Source organism: Podarcis erhardii, assembly GCF_964252035.2.
Source record: "Podarcis erhardii genome assembly, chromosome: 13".
NCBI classification, from domain to species: Eukaryota; Metazoa; Chordata; class Lepidosauria; order Squamata; family Lacertidae; genus Podarcis; species Podarcis erhardii.
In genome coordinates, this window is record NC_138502.1 from 16,844,934 (window position 1) to 16,858,391 (window position 13,458).

General features: G+C 46.8%; 1 protein-coding gene across 1 annotated transcript; it reads left to right on the forward strand.

Annotated features, from left to right (window-relative positions):
• Nucleotides 1-12,815, forward strand: MYADM (myeloid associated differentiation marker). Its single transcript, XM_081837428.1, has 2 exons — nt 1-186; nt 9,787-12,815. Exon 2 carries the CDS (start codon nt 9,798-9,800, stop codon nt 10,701-10,703), a length of 906 nt encoding a protein of 301 aa, XP_081693554.1. The 5' UTR covers nt 1-186; nt 9,787-9,797; the 3' UTR covers nt 10,704-12,815.
• The last annotated feature ends 643 nt before the right edge of the window (nt 12,816-13,458 follow it).

Sequence of the window (13,458 nt, forward strand, 5' to 3'; positions counted from 1 at the left end):
GTGTGTGGGGTGGGGGACTCGCCCCACCCCTCTCTCCTCCTGTCCCAGCCGCGAGTCCCTCGCCTTGCCGTTTTCCCGTGATCAGACCAGAGCATCTTCTCCCAGCCTCGGTTGCTGCAACGTGCGTGCCCACCTACCTACCTTCAGGCTACCTTCCAGACGTGTACTCTCCACCCCGCTCTGGAAGTACAGTAAGTCGCTTCTTCAGGAAAGTCAAGTCTTGGGTGCTGGAGGGAGGGAGGGAGGCGCGCTGCTGCGCTGGGGGCGAAGGGGTTCGAGGCAGAATTCCTGGGTTCTCTGTAGGAGAAAGGGAAGGATACAGTGAAGAGAGAGAGAGAGAGAGAGTTGGGGAGCCGAGAGGAGGTTCCAGAGGGTTAAAACTAGGAGGAGGGGGGGAAGAATCAGGGAACCCGCCCGGATTCCTGGTTCATTAGGAAAGTCCGTGGGAAGTTAAACCCAAGAAGCGCTGGGAGCCAGGATATTGGGGGGAGTGGGTGGCTGGGAGCTTACTGGATTTCCCGAGGAATGGTGTGTATTCCCGCTTCTGCCAACTTGGGGAAAGGGCGTGACCGCCGCGAGATTTCCTTAGGATGTTGCTCTGTTTATGAACTTTTTGTGCATCACCATTTTTGGGGTACCACACCATGCCAATAACACCTCTCCCTCTTGATTTTTTAAATATTTTTTTAAGTGATCCACTTACTGTTTGTCGAAACAAACAAACAAACAAACAAACAAACAAACAAAACTTTCTTCCAGTGGCACCTTAGAGACCAACTAAGTTTGTTATTGGTATGAGCTTTCGTGTGCATGCACACTTCTTCAGATACACTGAAGCAGAAGTCACCAGACCCTTATATATAGTTTTGTGGGGTAGGTGTGATCGACTTGGAACTTAATGGAATTTGATTGATACCTCTGATTCCACTTCCTCATTCCCTTAAAAATAGTAGCAATAATAGAAACAATGGAATGCCTTGTGAACCTAATTTTGGCAGCTGTTTGTGTGTAGGGATGCCAGGGCAGGGCATGTTGCCCTGGGTGTGTTCTGGAAGGTGTGACTATTGGTAAGAACAACAACAAGACTTTTAAGGTGCCACAGGGCTCTGACAGTGAAACGCAATTCGCACCAGAAACACTTCAGGGGCAAAATAAAATAAACCATTAAAGGAAGAAGCCTGGCAAATAAATATACTCAAGTCCGTGCAGAAGGGGAGGGTCAGTACCTCTGGTGGGGGATTTGCCGTGTTCCTTCTGGGGTAGTTTGTCCACCTTTGTTGCCAGAAGGCTTTTAGTCTATTATTAGCAAGGGAAGAAACCAAAGAGAACCATGGTTGTCTCTCTGGAACGCATGCAGGAAATTATCCCGGAGAAGTTGCAATCCCGAATACTCAAAAGCAAGCCCCATTGGTTGCAGTGGGGCTTGTTTCTGCACAAACTGTATCAGATACGTCTCTAAAATTCCCAGGTTTGTCCATGGGGTGCGGCCACAATGGGAGTGTTTGCGTTTCTCAAGATGGAAGTCATGTTTAACAGCGTCTGTGTGCTGCATATGTCGTGCATGATGCGCACAGCAGGCTGGCTGATTTCCCTCGATTGATAGCTTATGCCATTTGGGGGGGGAATACATGTGTGATGTGCATTTGTGACAGTACCGCGTGCTTTGCAGTGTGAGAGAGCATGCCTCAGAGTGTGCGATGCATTTTTGTAAAGGAGACTTCACAAAAGCCTGCAGGCTGTTTTAATGCACAGTGACTTTTCTAGCCAGTGAATGCCGTTGTTAGCTACTTGTGGCATGTACTGAAGACCTGTAGCTCCACTTACACGCTTTAGTGCAAAAGAAAACCGCCTGGACTGACAGATTTTGGAACAAACTTTCTAAAATATTAACCTTTGGTTTTCTTCCATTCTCCTCCAGAAAGATCCCTTTTTCAAATCCGGTGTCTTGATTTGCTGATCAATAAATCATCATGTTTGGAAAGTTATAGGATGAAATGTTAAGAACGTCTCATGGCTTTTAGTACTTAAAAAGGAGAGGTTCCCAGAGAGCCTTATTTATGCAAACCTTGAATCACCCCCATCCCATACCCTCTTGATCTCTTTCACCTCATGAGATGCCTCGTCCAGAGAATCCCAAACTCCCAACATTGCCTTCCCATTATACTCTCATCCTGCTCACGGGATTTGAGTTTTTCCAGACAATCTGGTCATGAAGACCATAGCTCTTTATTTTCCTTGGGTGGCACCTCTCCTACAGCTCAACCATTTTCCAGCCTCCTTATCTGAAGTGGGCAGGAGTGTGTGTGGGGGGGTGGCTGTTCTTCTGCCACATGTTTAGTTCCCTACCTTGGGCATTTCCTCATTGTATGCTCAAGGTTTCTAGCTAAGAGTTAGCTAATACTTTCTTGATAATGATCTGTGTCACTTAGTGGAACCGCAGAGCCATTTCTTCAGAGAGCCTTTTTAGTAGCATTAAAGAGCTGTGTGAGGTTGCATCATGCTTCATTGCATATAGATAATGGATCATGTGAAGTTTTGCCTTAAATCGGGGGTGGGGAGCCTCAGGCATAAGGGTGAAATGTGTCCCTCAAGCATGGCCATAGCCAGCGGGAACAGCTGCCCCCCCCCGAATCAAGTATATCAATAAAAATATTTAACTAACTGAGGTTCTGCCCTCCCCCCAACATAAATTCTGACCACGCCCATTCCCTCAAGTCTTCTCAGTCTGGTCCTCAAGGCTCTCTTGAGGCCACACCTTTTTCCTCAGGCTGCACTCCACACCAGTCCTCCTCAAATGCTTTTTTGCCTGTCTTGAGATGTGTTCTTGAGGTGTACTAGTCCCTTTTACTTGCTTGGACGGGGAAGCTGGAAATGTCCTGCTTTGCATGCCTGGAATGTAGCCTAGTTTTCACATCTCTGAGCATCACATCCCTTTTTCTGACCACACCCATCACTGGGATGCGGCCCCAGGAAGCTTCTCCTTGCAACAGTGTGGCCCCCAGCTGAGAGAGGCTCCTCAACCCTGCTTGAAAACACTCCTTCTTTCATGGATTTTGAGGGCAGCCTTAAGTAACCTGCTGCCCTCTCAGCTGCCTCACATTTGCCAAATGGAGATTATAATCCGGTTCTTGTTCTTGGAAGAGCCTTCCACAGCACTGCTGAGGTGCTTTAGTATTTTTAGCTGCATAAATCAGCTGATGGGGGTCTCAGTGTGTGATGGGCATGAGCTGCCTATGCCCACTCTTTGAGCACGGCCGCCAGCGACATGCAACCCCCAGAAACATTGCAATAAGGCGATGCAGCCTTCAGCATAAAAAAAAAAGATTAGCCACTCCCTGTTGTCCATGTGATGATAATGTAAAGAGCTCTGGGCACTCTTCCCTCTTTAAAGCCTTGAAAGCTGGAGTGGTGGGTTTTGATAATGCTCTTGGAATAATTTGGGACTGTGAATAGTTGCTCAGTTCATATGCACAGGGGAATAATATGGAATCTACTTTTTCAGGTTGCAGGTAGGGAGTAACATCTTAGGCTGCTGCTTTGGAGGGGGGAGGAAGGCCCCCTGCACACAGTAAACCAGCCTGCTAGGGTTAAACTCTCCACGAGGCATTAGTTTTCTAAATGCAAGGAATGCAGGGTGTGTGTGGCAGTGGCAGGTCCTTCCTTGCAGCCTGAAGTGGCACTGTCCAAGAAAGGTCCCCACCCCCTTGATTCTGCTGTTATGTATAAACTGGACCTGTGCATTGCTGCTGGAAAACCGGACAGGAAAGTGTCACAGAAACTGGTTCTCTCTCTTAATTCCCTGCCCCTCACTTTGGTTTCTTCCCCCAAATAACTGACATAGCTGCATTTGTCTGGGCAGGCTGGTTAGATTTTACTGGGCAACCCTACTTTTGTTTCACGACTTGCACAACTGCTTTGATTACCCCTTTGCCCAATCAGTGACCCAAATGCGAAGAGGGTGGGTAGCTCAGAAGAGGTTCTTGCGACATGCCAAGCAGGGTTTGAAACGCCTTTTTATTGTCGCCTCTCTCCTTCCACAGCTGCTTCCCTTCTCTTTCTGCCATTCCTCCCTTCCACCTCTTCGCCCACCCAAACCATCTTAATAATAATAATAATAATAATAAATTTTATTTATATCCCGCCCTCCCCAGCCGAAGCCGGGCTCAGGGCGGCTAACAACAATCAACAATCAAACCATCAAATATTCACACATTCTAAAAATATTACATTATAAAAATCAATTAAAATCAAATTAATGGCAACTAATTAAGCAAGATTCTAAGCAGGTTGCCAGAGGGGGGAGTCAGGCTGCGCCCTGACCAAAGGCCTGGTGGAACGACTCTGTCTTGCAGGCCCTGCGGAAGGATGTCAGGTCCCGCAGGGCCCTAGTCTCTTGTGACAGAGCGTTCCACCAGATTGGAGCCGCAGCCGAGAAGGCCCTGGCTCTAGTTGAGGCCAGCCTAACCTCTCTGAGGCCTGGGACCTTGAGGATGTTATTATTTGCAGACCGTAGGTTTCTCTGTGGGGCATACCAGGAGAGGCGGTCCCGTAGGTACGAGGGTCCTAGGCCGTATAGGGCTTTAAAGGTTAAAACCAGCACCTTAAACCTGATCCTGTACTCCACCGAGAGCCAGTGCAGCTGGTATAGTACCGGTTGAATGTGATCTCGCAGCGAAGACCCCATAAGGAGTCTCGCCGCGGCATTCTGCACCCGCTGGAGTTTCTGGGTCAGTCTTAAGGGCAGCCCCACGTAGAGCGAGTTACAATAATCCAGTCTGGAGGTGACCGTCGCATGGATCACAGTGGCTAGGTCAGGGCGAGAGAGATAAGGGGCCAACTGCTTAGCTTGGCGGAGATGAAAAAATGCGAAAGGGACTCTGGCTTCCCAAACACAAACAAGGAAAGGAAGTTGTAGCTGCTGATGGAGGCGGGGTGGTGGTAGTGGGGGGAACTGTCCTCAGCTTCTAAAAGGGAGGGAAGGGAATTGTGATTTTTTGAGAGATGGCCCAGAAGGAAGACAGAGGAGATGGCTGTGAGCCCAGCCAGAGCATTCCCTCCTCCCTTCCAGCTGGGAAGCGGCGCATGATTGAAACCAAATGTCCAACTTTGGGTAAAGCGGGATTTTCTCCTGGCCTTATATGGATAACAGTGCAAATGGCTCCCACCTCCCCACCTCCCACCTCCAGGGAAATATCTCTGCCTGCTGGCCTTGCCTGGGCCCTTGCAGGAAATCCAGATGAGGAAGTGTCTTCCCCTGACGAAAGGCCAAGAGCAGTTCTGCCTTTGTCTGACAGACACACAGAGAGAATGTTGCTCCCAACGCCTCTAACCTAATTTTAACCCAGCTGAGATGCTTTTCCAGACCCTCCTCCCCTAGGAATTCCCATCTGCTCTCGCCCAGTTGTTTGGAAGTCACAGTTAGGACTGACCACTTTTTGCGTTGCCAAAAAAGAGGAAATGAAAAGAAATGCATCGCTAAAAATGGGATAAAAGGAAATGGTGCAGGTTTGCATAAGATTTGCATATACAGTGGTACCTCGGGTTACATACACTTCAGGTTACAGACGCTTCAGGTTACAGACTCCACTAACCCAGAAATAGTACCTCCGGTTAAGAACTTTGCTTCAGGAGAACAGAAATCATGCAGCAGCGGGAGGCTCCATTAGCTAAAGTGGTGCTTCAGGTTAAGAACAGTTTCAGGTTAAGAACGAACCTCCAGAATGAATTAAGTACTTAACCCAAGGTACCACTGTACTGGCTATTTACTGATTTGTATATCTTGTTACAAAACATTGATATCCCAGCTTTTCTCCTAGGAGCTGAAGGTGGTGTGCACAGTTTCTCTCTCCCCTCCCCCCACTTTCCAATTACATCCTCCCCACAACCCTGTGAGGTAGGCTGGTCTGAGAGATGTCTTGCCCTAGTGGGAAACACTGTGGCCAGGTTGAGCTCCTGTGTGTTCTGCTAAGTCTGCTGTCCAGATGCTCACTATTGATTTTTTTTTTAAAGAAATGAATTTTTGCATTGCATTTATTGCATTGCATTTATTCTATTTTTATACGTGTTTATTTATATCTTTATCTTTAAACCAGACAGAGAGGACATCTTCTGTAAAGCAGGATTCCTGGTTATGCCTGCATAACACCGCTCTTAGTGGTTAAGGACCACGTGGGCTGCCCTCAGTGGCAAAGGCTGGGTTAGCCACCCCACCCCCATCTTTTTGATGCTAATTTATTATTTGTTTATGTTTATATATATTATTTATTTAAGCTCATTTATTTTAAAACATTTATATGCCACCCTTTGCCATGGTAGATTTCAGGGTGATGTGCAAAATCTAAAAGCTGAGCAATTCAATAATAATAAAAACAGGCGAAAGAGCAGGAAGTCAGGGGAGAAAACCTCAAAAGGGACTAATGCTAACATTTCAAATGCCTGGGTACATAATAATATTTCTGCCGGGCACCTAAAGGATACTGGTGTTGATGCCAGGCTACTTTATAGCCTTTTTTCTTCTTCCAAGGGAGAAGGAAAATAAATTCTTATCCCTTAAAACATATCCCTATGGTAACGTTCTGTGTGTTTTGTTCCCATCTCAGTAAGCTTATGTTTGATCCCTAAAATTTAGGAAGAACTTCTCCTAAGTCCTTTGTAGCTAGACTTAACTGAAACAGGCTGAGGTACCAAGTGAGATACCTGTATGTTTAGCCCCACGAGAGACAAGGGGAGACTACAGAATCCTCCTTCCTCTGCATTGCAGTCATGATCCAAATTATCTTCATATCCTGTGGCTGCATTAGCTATTTTTCAAACAAACTCGGGCGATGCAACCATGCCTCCCCCCATCGTCTTGTTTTGTCTTCATGAGAATTAACATTGAAGTAGTTTAGAAATAAATAAGAGTTATCTCGCTCTCTAACAACATGTCTGTGGTCTATAAAGATTCTGGGTTGTTTTTTTTTTAAAAAAAATACATTGCCCCACTTTTCATTTTTATAATTTAAGTACAGATTGCCATGCTTTCACATCAGCTTGTATTTTTTTCAAGAGACATGCAAAGATTTATACACATATGTTGTGAGCGTTTTTGTATGCCATTTTACCCAAACAGACTTTTTTTGCAGATTGTTTTCATTTATATAAGCAATTTCTGTACATTTTTCTCTAATGTAATCTTTGTACGCTTTCCTTTTTATATGGTTATTTTTAAAACGGCGTTGCAAAATTAAGAGAAACATGAATTTCGAAAGATGGCTGTGCTCTGGTTTGTATATTTGTTTGGAGGAAGTGTGAATGCAGTGAAGCAAATGTATCCCCCCCCATGCAAAAGTAAAATCACACACACACACACACACACACACACACACCCTTTGCTCTCTAGTATCTGACCATTTTTCCAAAATCGTTCTGGGGCACTTGAAAATGCAGTGGTTTTAAACCTGTCCTTCCTCTGAGAGAGTTCAGGATTAGGTATGTTGTCCTCCCCCCCCTTTTATCCTTCACAACAACCCTGTGAGGTAGGTTAGACTGCAGGACTTTGACTTGCCAAGTGTTACTTCTTGGATGAGTGAGGATTTGAACCTGGTTCTCACTGATCTTAGGCCAGCATTTTAACTGTGGCACCACACGAGTCGTCTGAAGGGCAGTGCTGTTGGCGCAATGGGTTCTAGAGTAGTCTTGGGACCCCCAACAAACGCATTGCTGAAGGCAAGCCCCTTTCCTAATAGCACACAATCACTAAGGGAGATTAGAAAGTCAGTTGAAAGTCAGATGGTGGGAAAGGCATGCTCTTTAACCATGGGAGTAGGAGAACAGGATGATTAAAACTCTTACATTATTTTGAGGGTGTGTGCTTGAATTCCTGCCTGGGGAAGTGTCTTAAGTCAGTGGTGGAGCATCTCCCTTGCAGGTAGGAGGGTTCCAGGTTCAATCCCTGGCATCTCCAGGTAGGACTGGGAGAACCCAGAAGAGCCTCTGCCAGTCAGTGGAATATTCAGCCAGATGGACCCAAAGAAGGCAGCTTTGTATGCTGCCCATTTCTGAGTCCCCTCACTGGCAGCTTTTAACTGGATTTGGGACAGGGGGGGAATTCTTCAACCTTTTTTCCACATTTGCTTTTATGTTGGCCCTAACTGCGGCCGGTTTTGGTAGTTTTAAAGGTCTAAGTAAGGGACACAGGTGGCGCTGTGGGTTAAACCACACAGCCTAGGACTTGCCAATCAGAAGGTCGGCGGTTCGAATCCCCGCGACGGGGTGAGCTCCCGTTGCTCGGTCCCTGCTCCTGCCAACCTAGCAGTTTGAAAGCACGTCAAAGTGCAAGTAGATAAATAGGTACCGCTCCGGCGGGAAGGTAAACGGCGTTTCCATGCGCTGCTCTGGTTTGCCAGAAGCGGCTTAGTCATGCTGGCCACATGACCCAGAAGCTGTACGCTGGCTGCCTCGGCCAGTAAAGTGAGATGACCGCTGCAACCCCAGAGTCGGTCACGACTGGACCTAATGGTCAGGGGTCCCTTTACCTTTACCTATTCTGTTACATGTTTTTTATGGACTCTTTGCTAGCCGCCTTGGAAGGGTTAGTACCCTAAAACACAAATACACCCAATTAATAAATTTGAGGTGGCTTCTGGGTAGACCAGTGTATGTATATGAGAGAGAGGGAGGCTGCGCCCAGCCTCTGCAAGCCTCGCCATGCCTGTGCACTGCTGACCCCTGTTGCGATTGCTGCTAACTTTCAAACACGCCAGCAGAATTGGCACAGACGGCACAATGATGGAAACGATAAGACCGTGCAGCAAGAGCGACTACCTCTTTGAGGTGCTTCCTGTTGCACTTTCTGTGGTGATGCTCCGGATGTGAGAGGGCACGCCTTTTGGTAGTCCCCTTGCACTCTTCCCCCACATCTGCTTCCTCATTGCTCATGCGTTGCTAAACAGTTTTGTTGTCCTGGTAACAGCCATGCTGATAAAACCCCCCAGCATTATTTTATACCACAAGCGTTTCCTACCTCAACATTATTGAGGTCACTTCTTTCTTGCTGTAGGCGAGTGGTGGTTCTGAGGCCTGCAATATCTGGCCAGACATCTCATACCGATCTGGATTCTCTGAAGTCAGCTCAGATATCTCCTGCGAACACTGGTGGATCACAATTTATGTCCGGCATCATATATCCAGCTGCCATTGTTTATTTTGATAGGCTCTAGGCACCTATTTAAAGGTGTTCATCTCTCATTAATATTTATTCCATGGCAAGAGCAAAACTGTTGCTCTCTGCTTTGTGGGGGTGACCTCGGTTTCTGTCCTGAGAGAGGGGCAGTAACACTGCTGGGAACATACATGTCACAGATTGGGTAACAGGACGAGACAGGTATGTATTGCAGTTATATCCTATCCTTACTCCAAGGAGTTCAGGAATGGTGCATGTGGTCCTCTTCCCAGGTTTTTTATTTTTATTAGACTCTTGTGGGCCCAAATTTACTCAGTGAGTGGAGATTTGAACCTGCGTCTCCCCGGACCTAGTCTGACACTCTAACCACTACACCACACTGGCTTTCCGAGAGACAGCAACATTGAAGGCAGAGATGGGGAGCCAGTGGCCCTCCAGATGTTGTAGGGATCCAGACAGGGAGCCATACCCAGCAACATCTGGAGGGCCACAGGTTCCCCAAACCTGAACTAACGTGAATCAGTGAGTGTAATGAGATACTTTCCAGATCATCACCCTGACTACTGGGCCATGAACTGCTCCATTGTAATCTTGCATTGTGTGTTTTGCATTCTTTCCCCTAGATCTTTGCACGATGCCGGTAACCCGCTCAAAGTCCGTGGGCAACACCTCCGCCTTGACCTCTCAGCTGGGCATTGTCCGTCTGCTGGAGGTCATCTTCACGTGTGTCACCTTCAGCCTGGTGGTCCACATCGACAAGTGGCATAGTCGCAATGGCGACTGGTGCATGTTCTCGTGGTGCGCTTCCTTCGCCATCACTATTGTCATCTTGGTGGTGGAGTTTGCCGGCCTCCAGCACCGCATGCCAGTTTCCTGGAAGAACTTCCCCATCACATTCGCCATGTATGCCACCTTGATGTGCCTCTCGGCTTCCATCATCTACCCGGTCACCTACATTCAGAACCAAAATCCCTCCCGCAGAGAACGTCCGTACCTCATTTCTGCCACTGTGTTCTCATGCCTCTCCTTCTTGGCATACTCCACAGAGGTTGGCATAACCAAAGCCAAACCAGGAGAAGTCACTGGCTACATGGCCACTGTCCCTGGGCTGCTCAAGGTGGTGGAGACCTTTATTGCCTGCATCATCTTCGTCTTCATCAGCGATCCGGTTTCCTACGATAAACCAGAAGGTCTCCAGTGGTGCATGGCTGTCTACTGCATCTGTTTCATCCTCTCGCTGTTGGTCATCATCCTCTGCATTGGCGAATGCACTGGCTGGCTGCCGTGTCCGTTCAACAAGTTCCTCAGTGGCTATACGCTCTTGGCTGTGCTCATGTACGCGACAGCCACCATCATCTGGCCCATCTATAAGTTTGACAGCAAGCATGGTGGCAGTTCGTCTCGACCCCGTTATTGCAGTTCAACCACAATGTGTAACTGGGACAAGCTTGTTGCTATAGCTGTCCTGACAGCCATCAATCTCCTGGTGTATGTGGCTGACCTGGTGTATTCCGCACGGCTGATATTCATCCAAGGGTAGAGAACAGCTGGTGGCAACGCGGGTCAGGACAGAGAAGGTCAAGAAGGAGGGAGGATGTAAAGAGATGGGGAAGGGGAGCAGAAGGGGAAAGCAAAGGCATCTTTTAAGCACTGCCTTCCCATCTTTTTCCATGCTCCCACTCTCTTCTTTTTTGCTTTTGTCTCTTCCACTCTTTTCTTCCATTTTTCTTTCTTTCCATTAATCTTTTCACATTTTTACATTCCTCCTTCCCAGTTAACCTTTTTTGGTTTTGCCTTGTGCTCGTTACTTGTTGCACGCTCGATCTTTTCTCCACCCCCGCTGTTTGCACAAGTGTGTCAGTTTCAAAACCTCACACGCTTCACGTTTCCCATGCTCATTCTGCCCCCTTCATTCCCTGCCCTTTGCACAAGCATCGTTTCCTTTTTGCATGCTTGTCCTTTGCCACTCCCTGTACATTTGCAAGGCGTGGCTAGCTAAGAGCTCCAATATTCAGGGTTTTGAGGGTGGTTCTGTTTGTTTTCTAATGGTGGTACTGGAGGTGCACATCCCTGTGAGGGGGGAATTGCACTGGGGGCATTATCCTTGATTGAAGGAGATTGCCAGAATATTCCCATGTTGGTCCCCGGCCAGATGTTTTTATATGAACACAAGACCTTCCTCCATTCTTCTTGCACAGTTCATAGACACCTCTTTCTTTTCCACTGCATGCATGCTCCTTCACCAGCCATGAAATCTTCCACCTTCATGGCTGCTTTCTGTCCAGGCTGCCAGCTTGCATTTCTGATAGTTGCATGGGTGGGTGTGTGAGTTTGTAGGGAGAGAGGACCCTGGCTTACTCAAATGTGTATAACCAGCATCTTCTTTTCAAAGGGCAAGGGGATCCTGGTTCGGGGCTCAGAGGGCCTTACCTTAAAAGTGCCGGAGCCTTGAGAGAACAGACCTCTCTGCTTGCAGACAGGAAGGGTTGAGAGACCTCTCCTTTCATTAACATATTTGCCTGGCAGTTTAAAAAAAGAAAAGTTTTTGATGAGCCTTAAAGGCATTGTCTCACTTTGCAAGATGTCACTTGGGGGCTGTTGGCTGCTAATGAACACAGATGCCTGAAAGGTAGTTGAGATGTGCTTGAAGAGGTCTCTGAAACAAAGGGGCAATTTGCTGCATGTGGCTTATGTCAGAACGCACAGGAGCTGCACAGAAGCAGGGCTGCAGGGCTAGTTCTCCAGAAGTTGCCTCTGCCACCTCCATGGAGAGTTTATTCTATGGTTTATTCTTATTGATGTCTGGGGAGTAAAGACTTCTGATCCTGCTTGGTGAGAGATTAAAGGCAACTTGCTTGCTTCTGGTTGACGGTTTTTGGTGACAGAAAGACACACCGTTCTCAAATGTGCTTGTGTGTGAGCTGTTTACCATCGCAGTGCCTTGAATCTCTAAAGGGGACTTCACTCCTCTGCATTCAGAAGTTGCCTCTAGTTGCCTTTAGCAAAATAAGCAGTATTTTCTTGGAGGTTGAAAGCAAAATGACTCTATTGGGGGGCTTAAAGCCAACAATTTGCTATCCTGAAAAACAGCATCTATGCTGTAAAAGCGCCTTTAATTATTCACCTAAGGATTAAAAATCCTTGCCTGCATTGTTCTTAAAAGCAAAACATTACACTTAGGGCAATATTCTTCCTGAAAAATAAGCTTGCTTAATTATTATTTTTTACACTTCTTTGAAAACTGCCTTCTATTGAGTGCCTAATAATCTGCTTTAAGTGTTCTTGCTGAAAAAACATAGCAAGATATTCTTATGGGGGGGGGGTGGATAGAAAAATTGAACATACATGTTCAGTGGAGTGTTAAATATGTTATTTTGCCTCTGTTTTGGTTGCTGAACCAGTATTTAAAAAGAGAATATATACCAGGGGACACATCCTTCAGCCTAAAAAGACAACAACGTTCTCTTCCCTTCTGCTCAGCACTAGAGTTTAGTTTCATGTACTTAAAAGAAATGAATTTACAATATTATTTTCATAATTTGCCTTTTTTATACTTCTAGATGTCATATAGCATAGAGACAGAAATATAGGCTCTCCCTGCTCCATTTCACCCTAACTGCGGTGCTCTTGTTTGTGAATGTGTGGGTTTTTTGTTTTTTTTTAAATGCAAGTAAATATATGTGTATAAAATAAAGGAGCAATGATATAATAAACAGTGGCGATTTCCCTTTCTTTTGTGTCTGCAAAGAAGCTCACAATACATTCAGAAATTTAGAGTTGGAGCAACTGGGGGAGGGGGGAACCACCACCACCAGGTGGGTCTGTCTTCAGAGTTATATGGTGAAGCCTGTGTTGTTAGAGTGTTTGAACGGGCACCTTGGAGACCAGTGTTCAAATCCTCCCTTGGCCATGAAGCTCACTGGGAGACCTTGGACCAGTCACTCCCTCTCAGCTGAATCCACCTCACAGGATTGCCTTACATGGTTTTCCTCCCCTTTTCAACTTCACAACAACCCTCTGAGGTAAGCCAAGAGATTTCATCTGGTGTGGATTTTCCTAAACCCACTACACCTTTACAAACGTTGGCTCCCAATACATTTCTGAGCACAATTCAAAGTGTTGGTGCTGACCTTTAAAGCCCTAAATGGCCTCGGCCCAGTATTTCTGAAGGAGCATCTCCACCCGCATCGTTCAGCCCAGACACTGAGGTCCAGCTCTGAGGGCCTTCTGGCGGTTCCCTCCCTGTGAGAAGTGAGGTTACAGGGAACCAGGCAGAGGGCCTTCCCATCAGATGT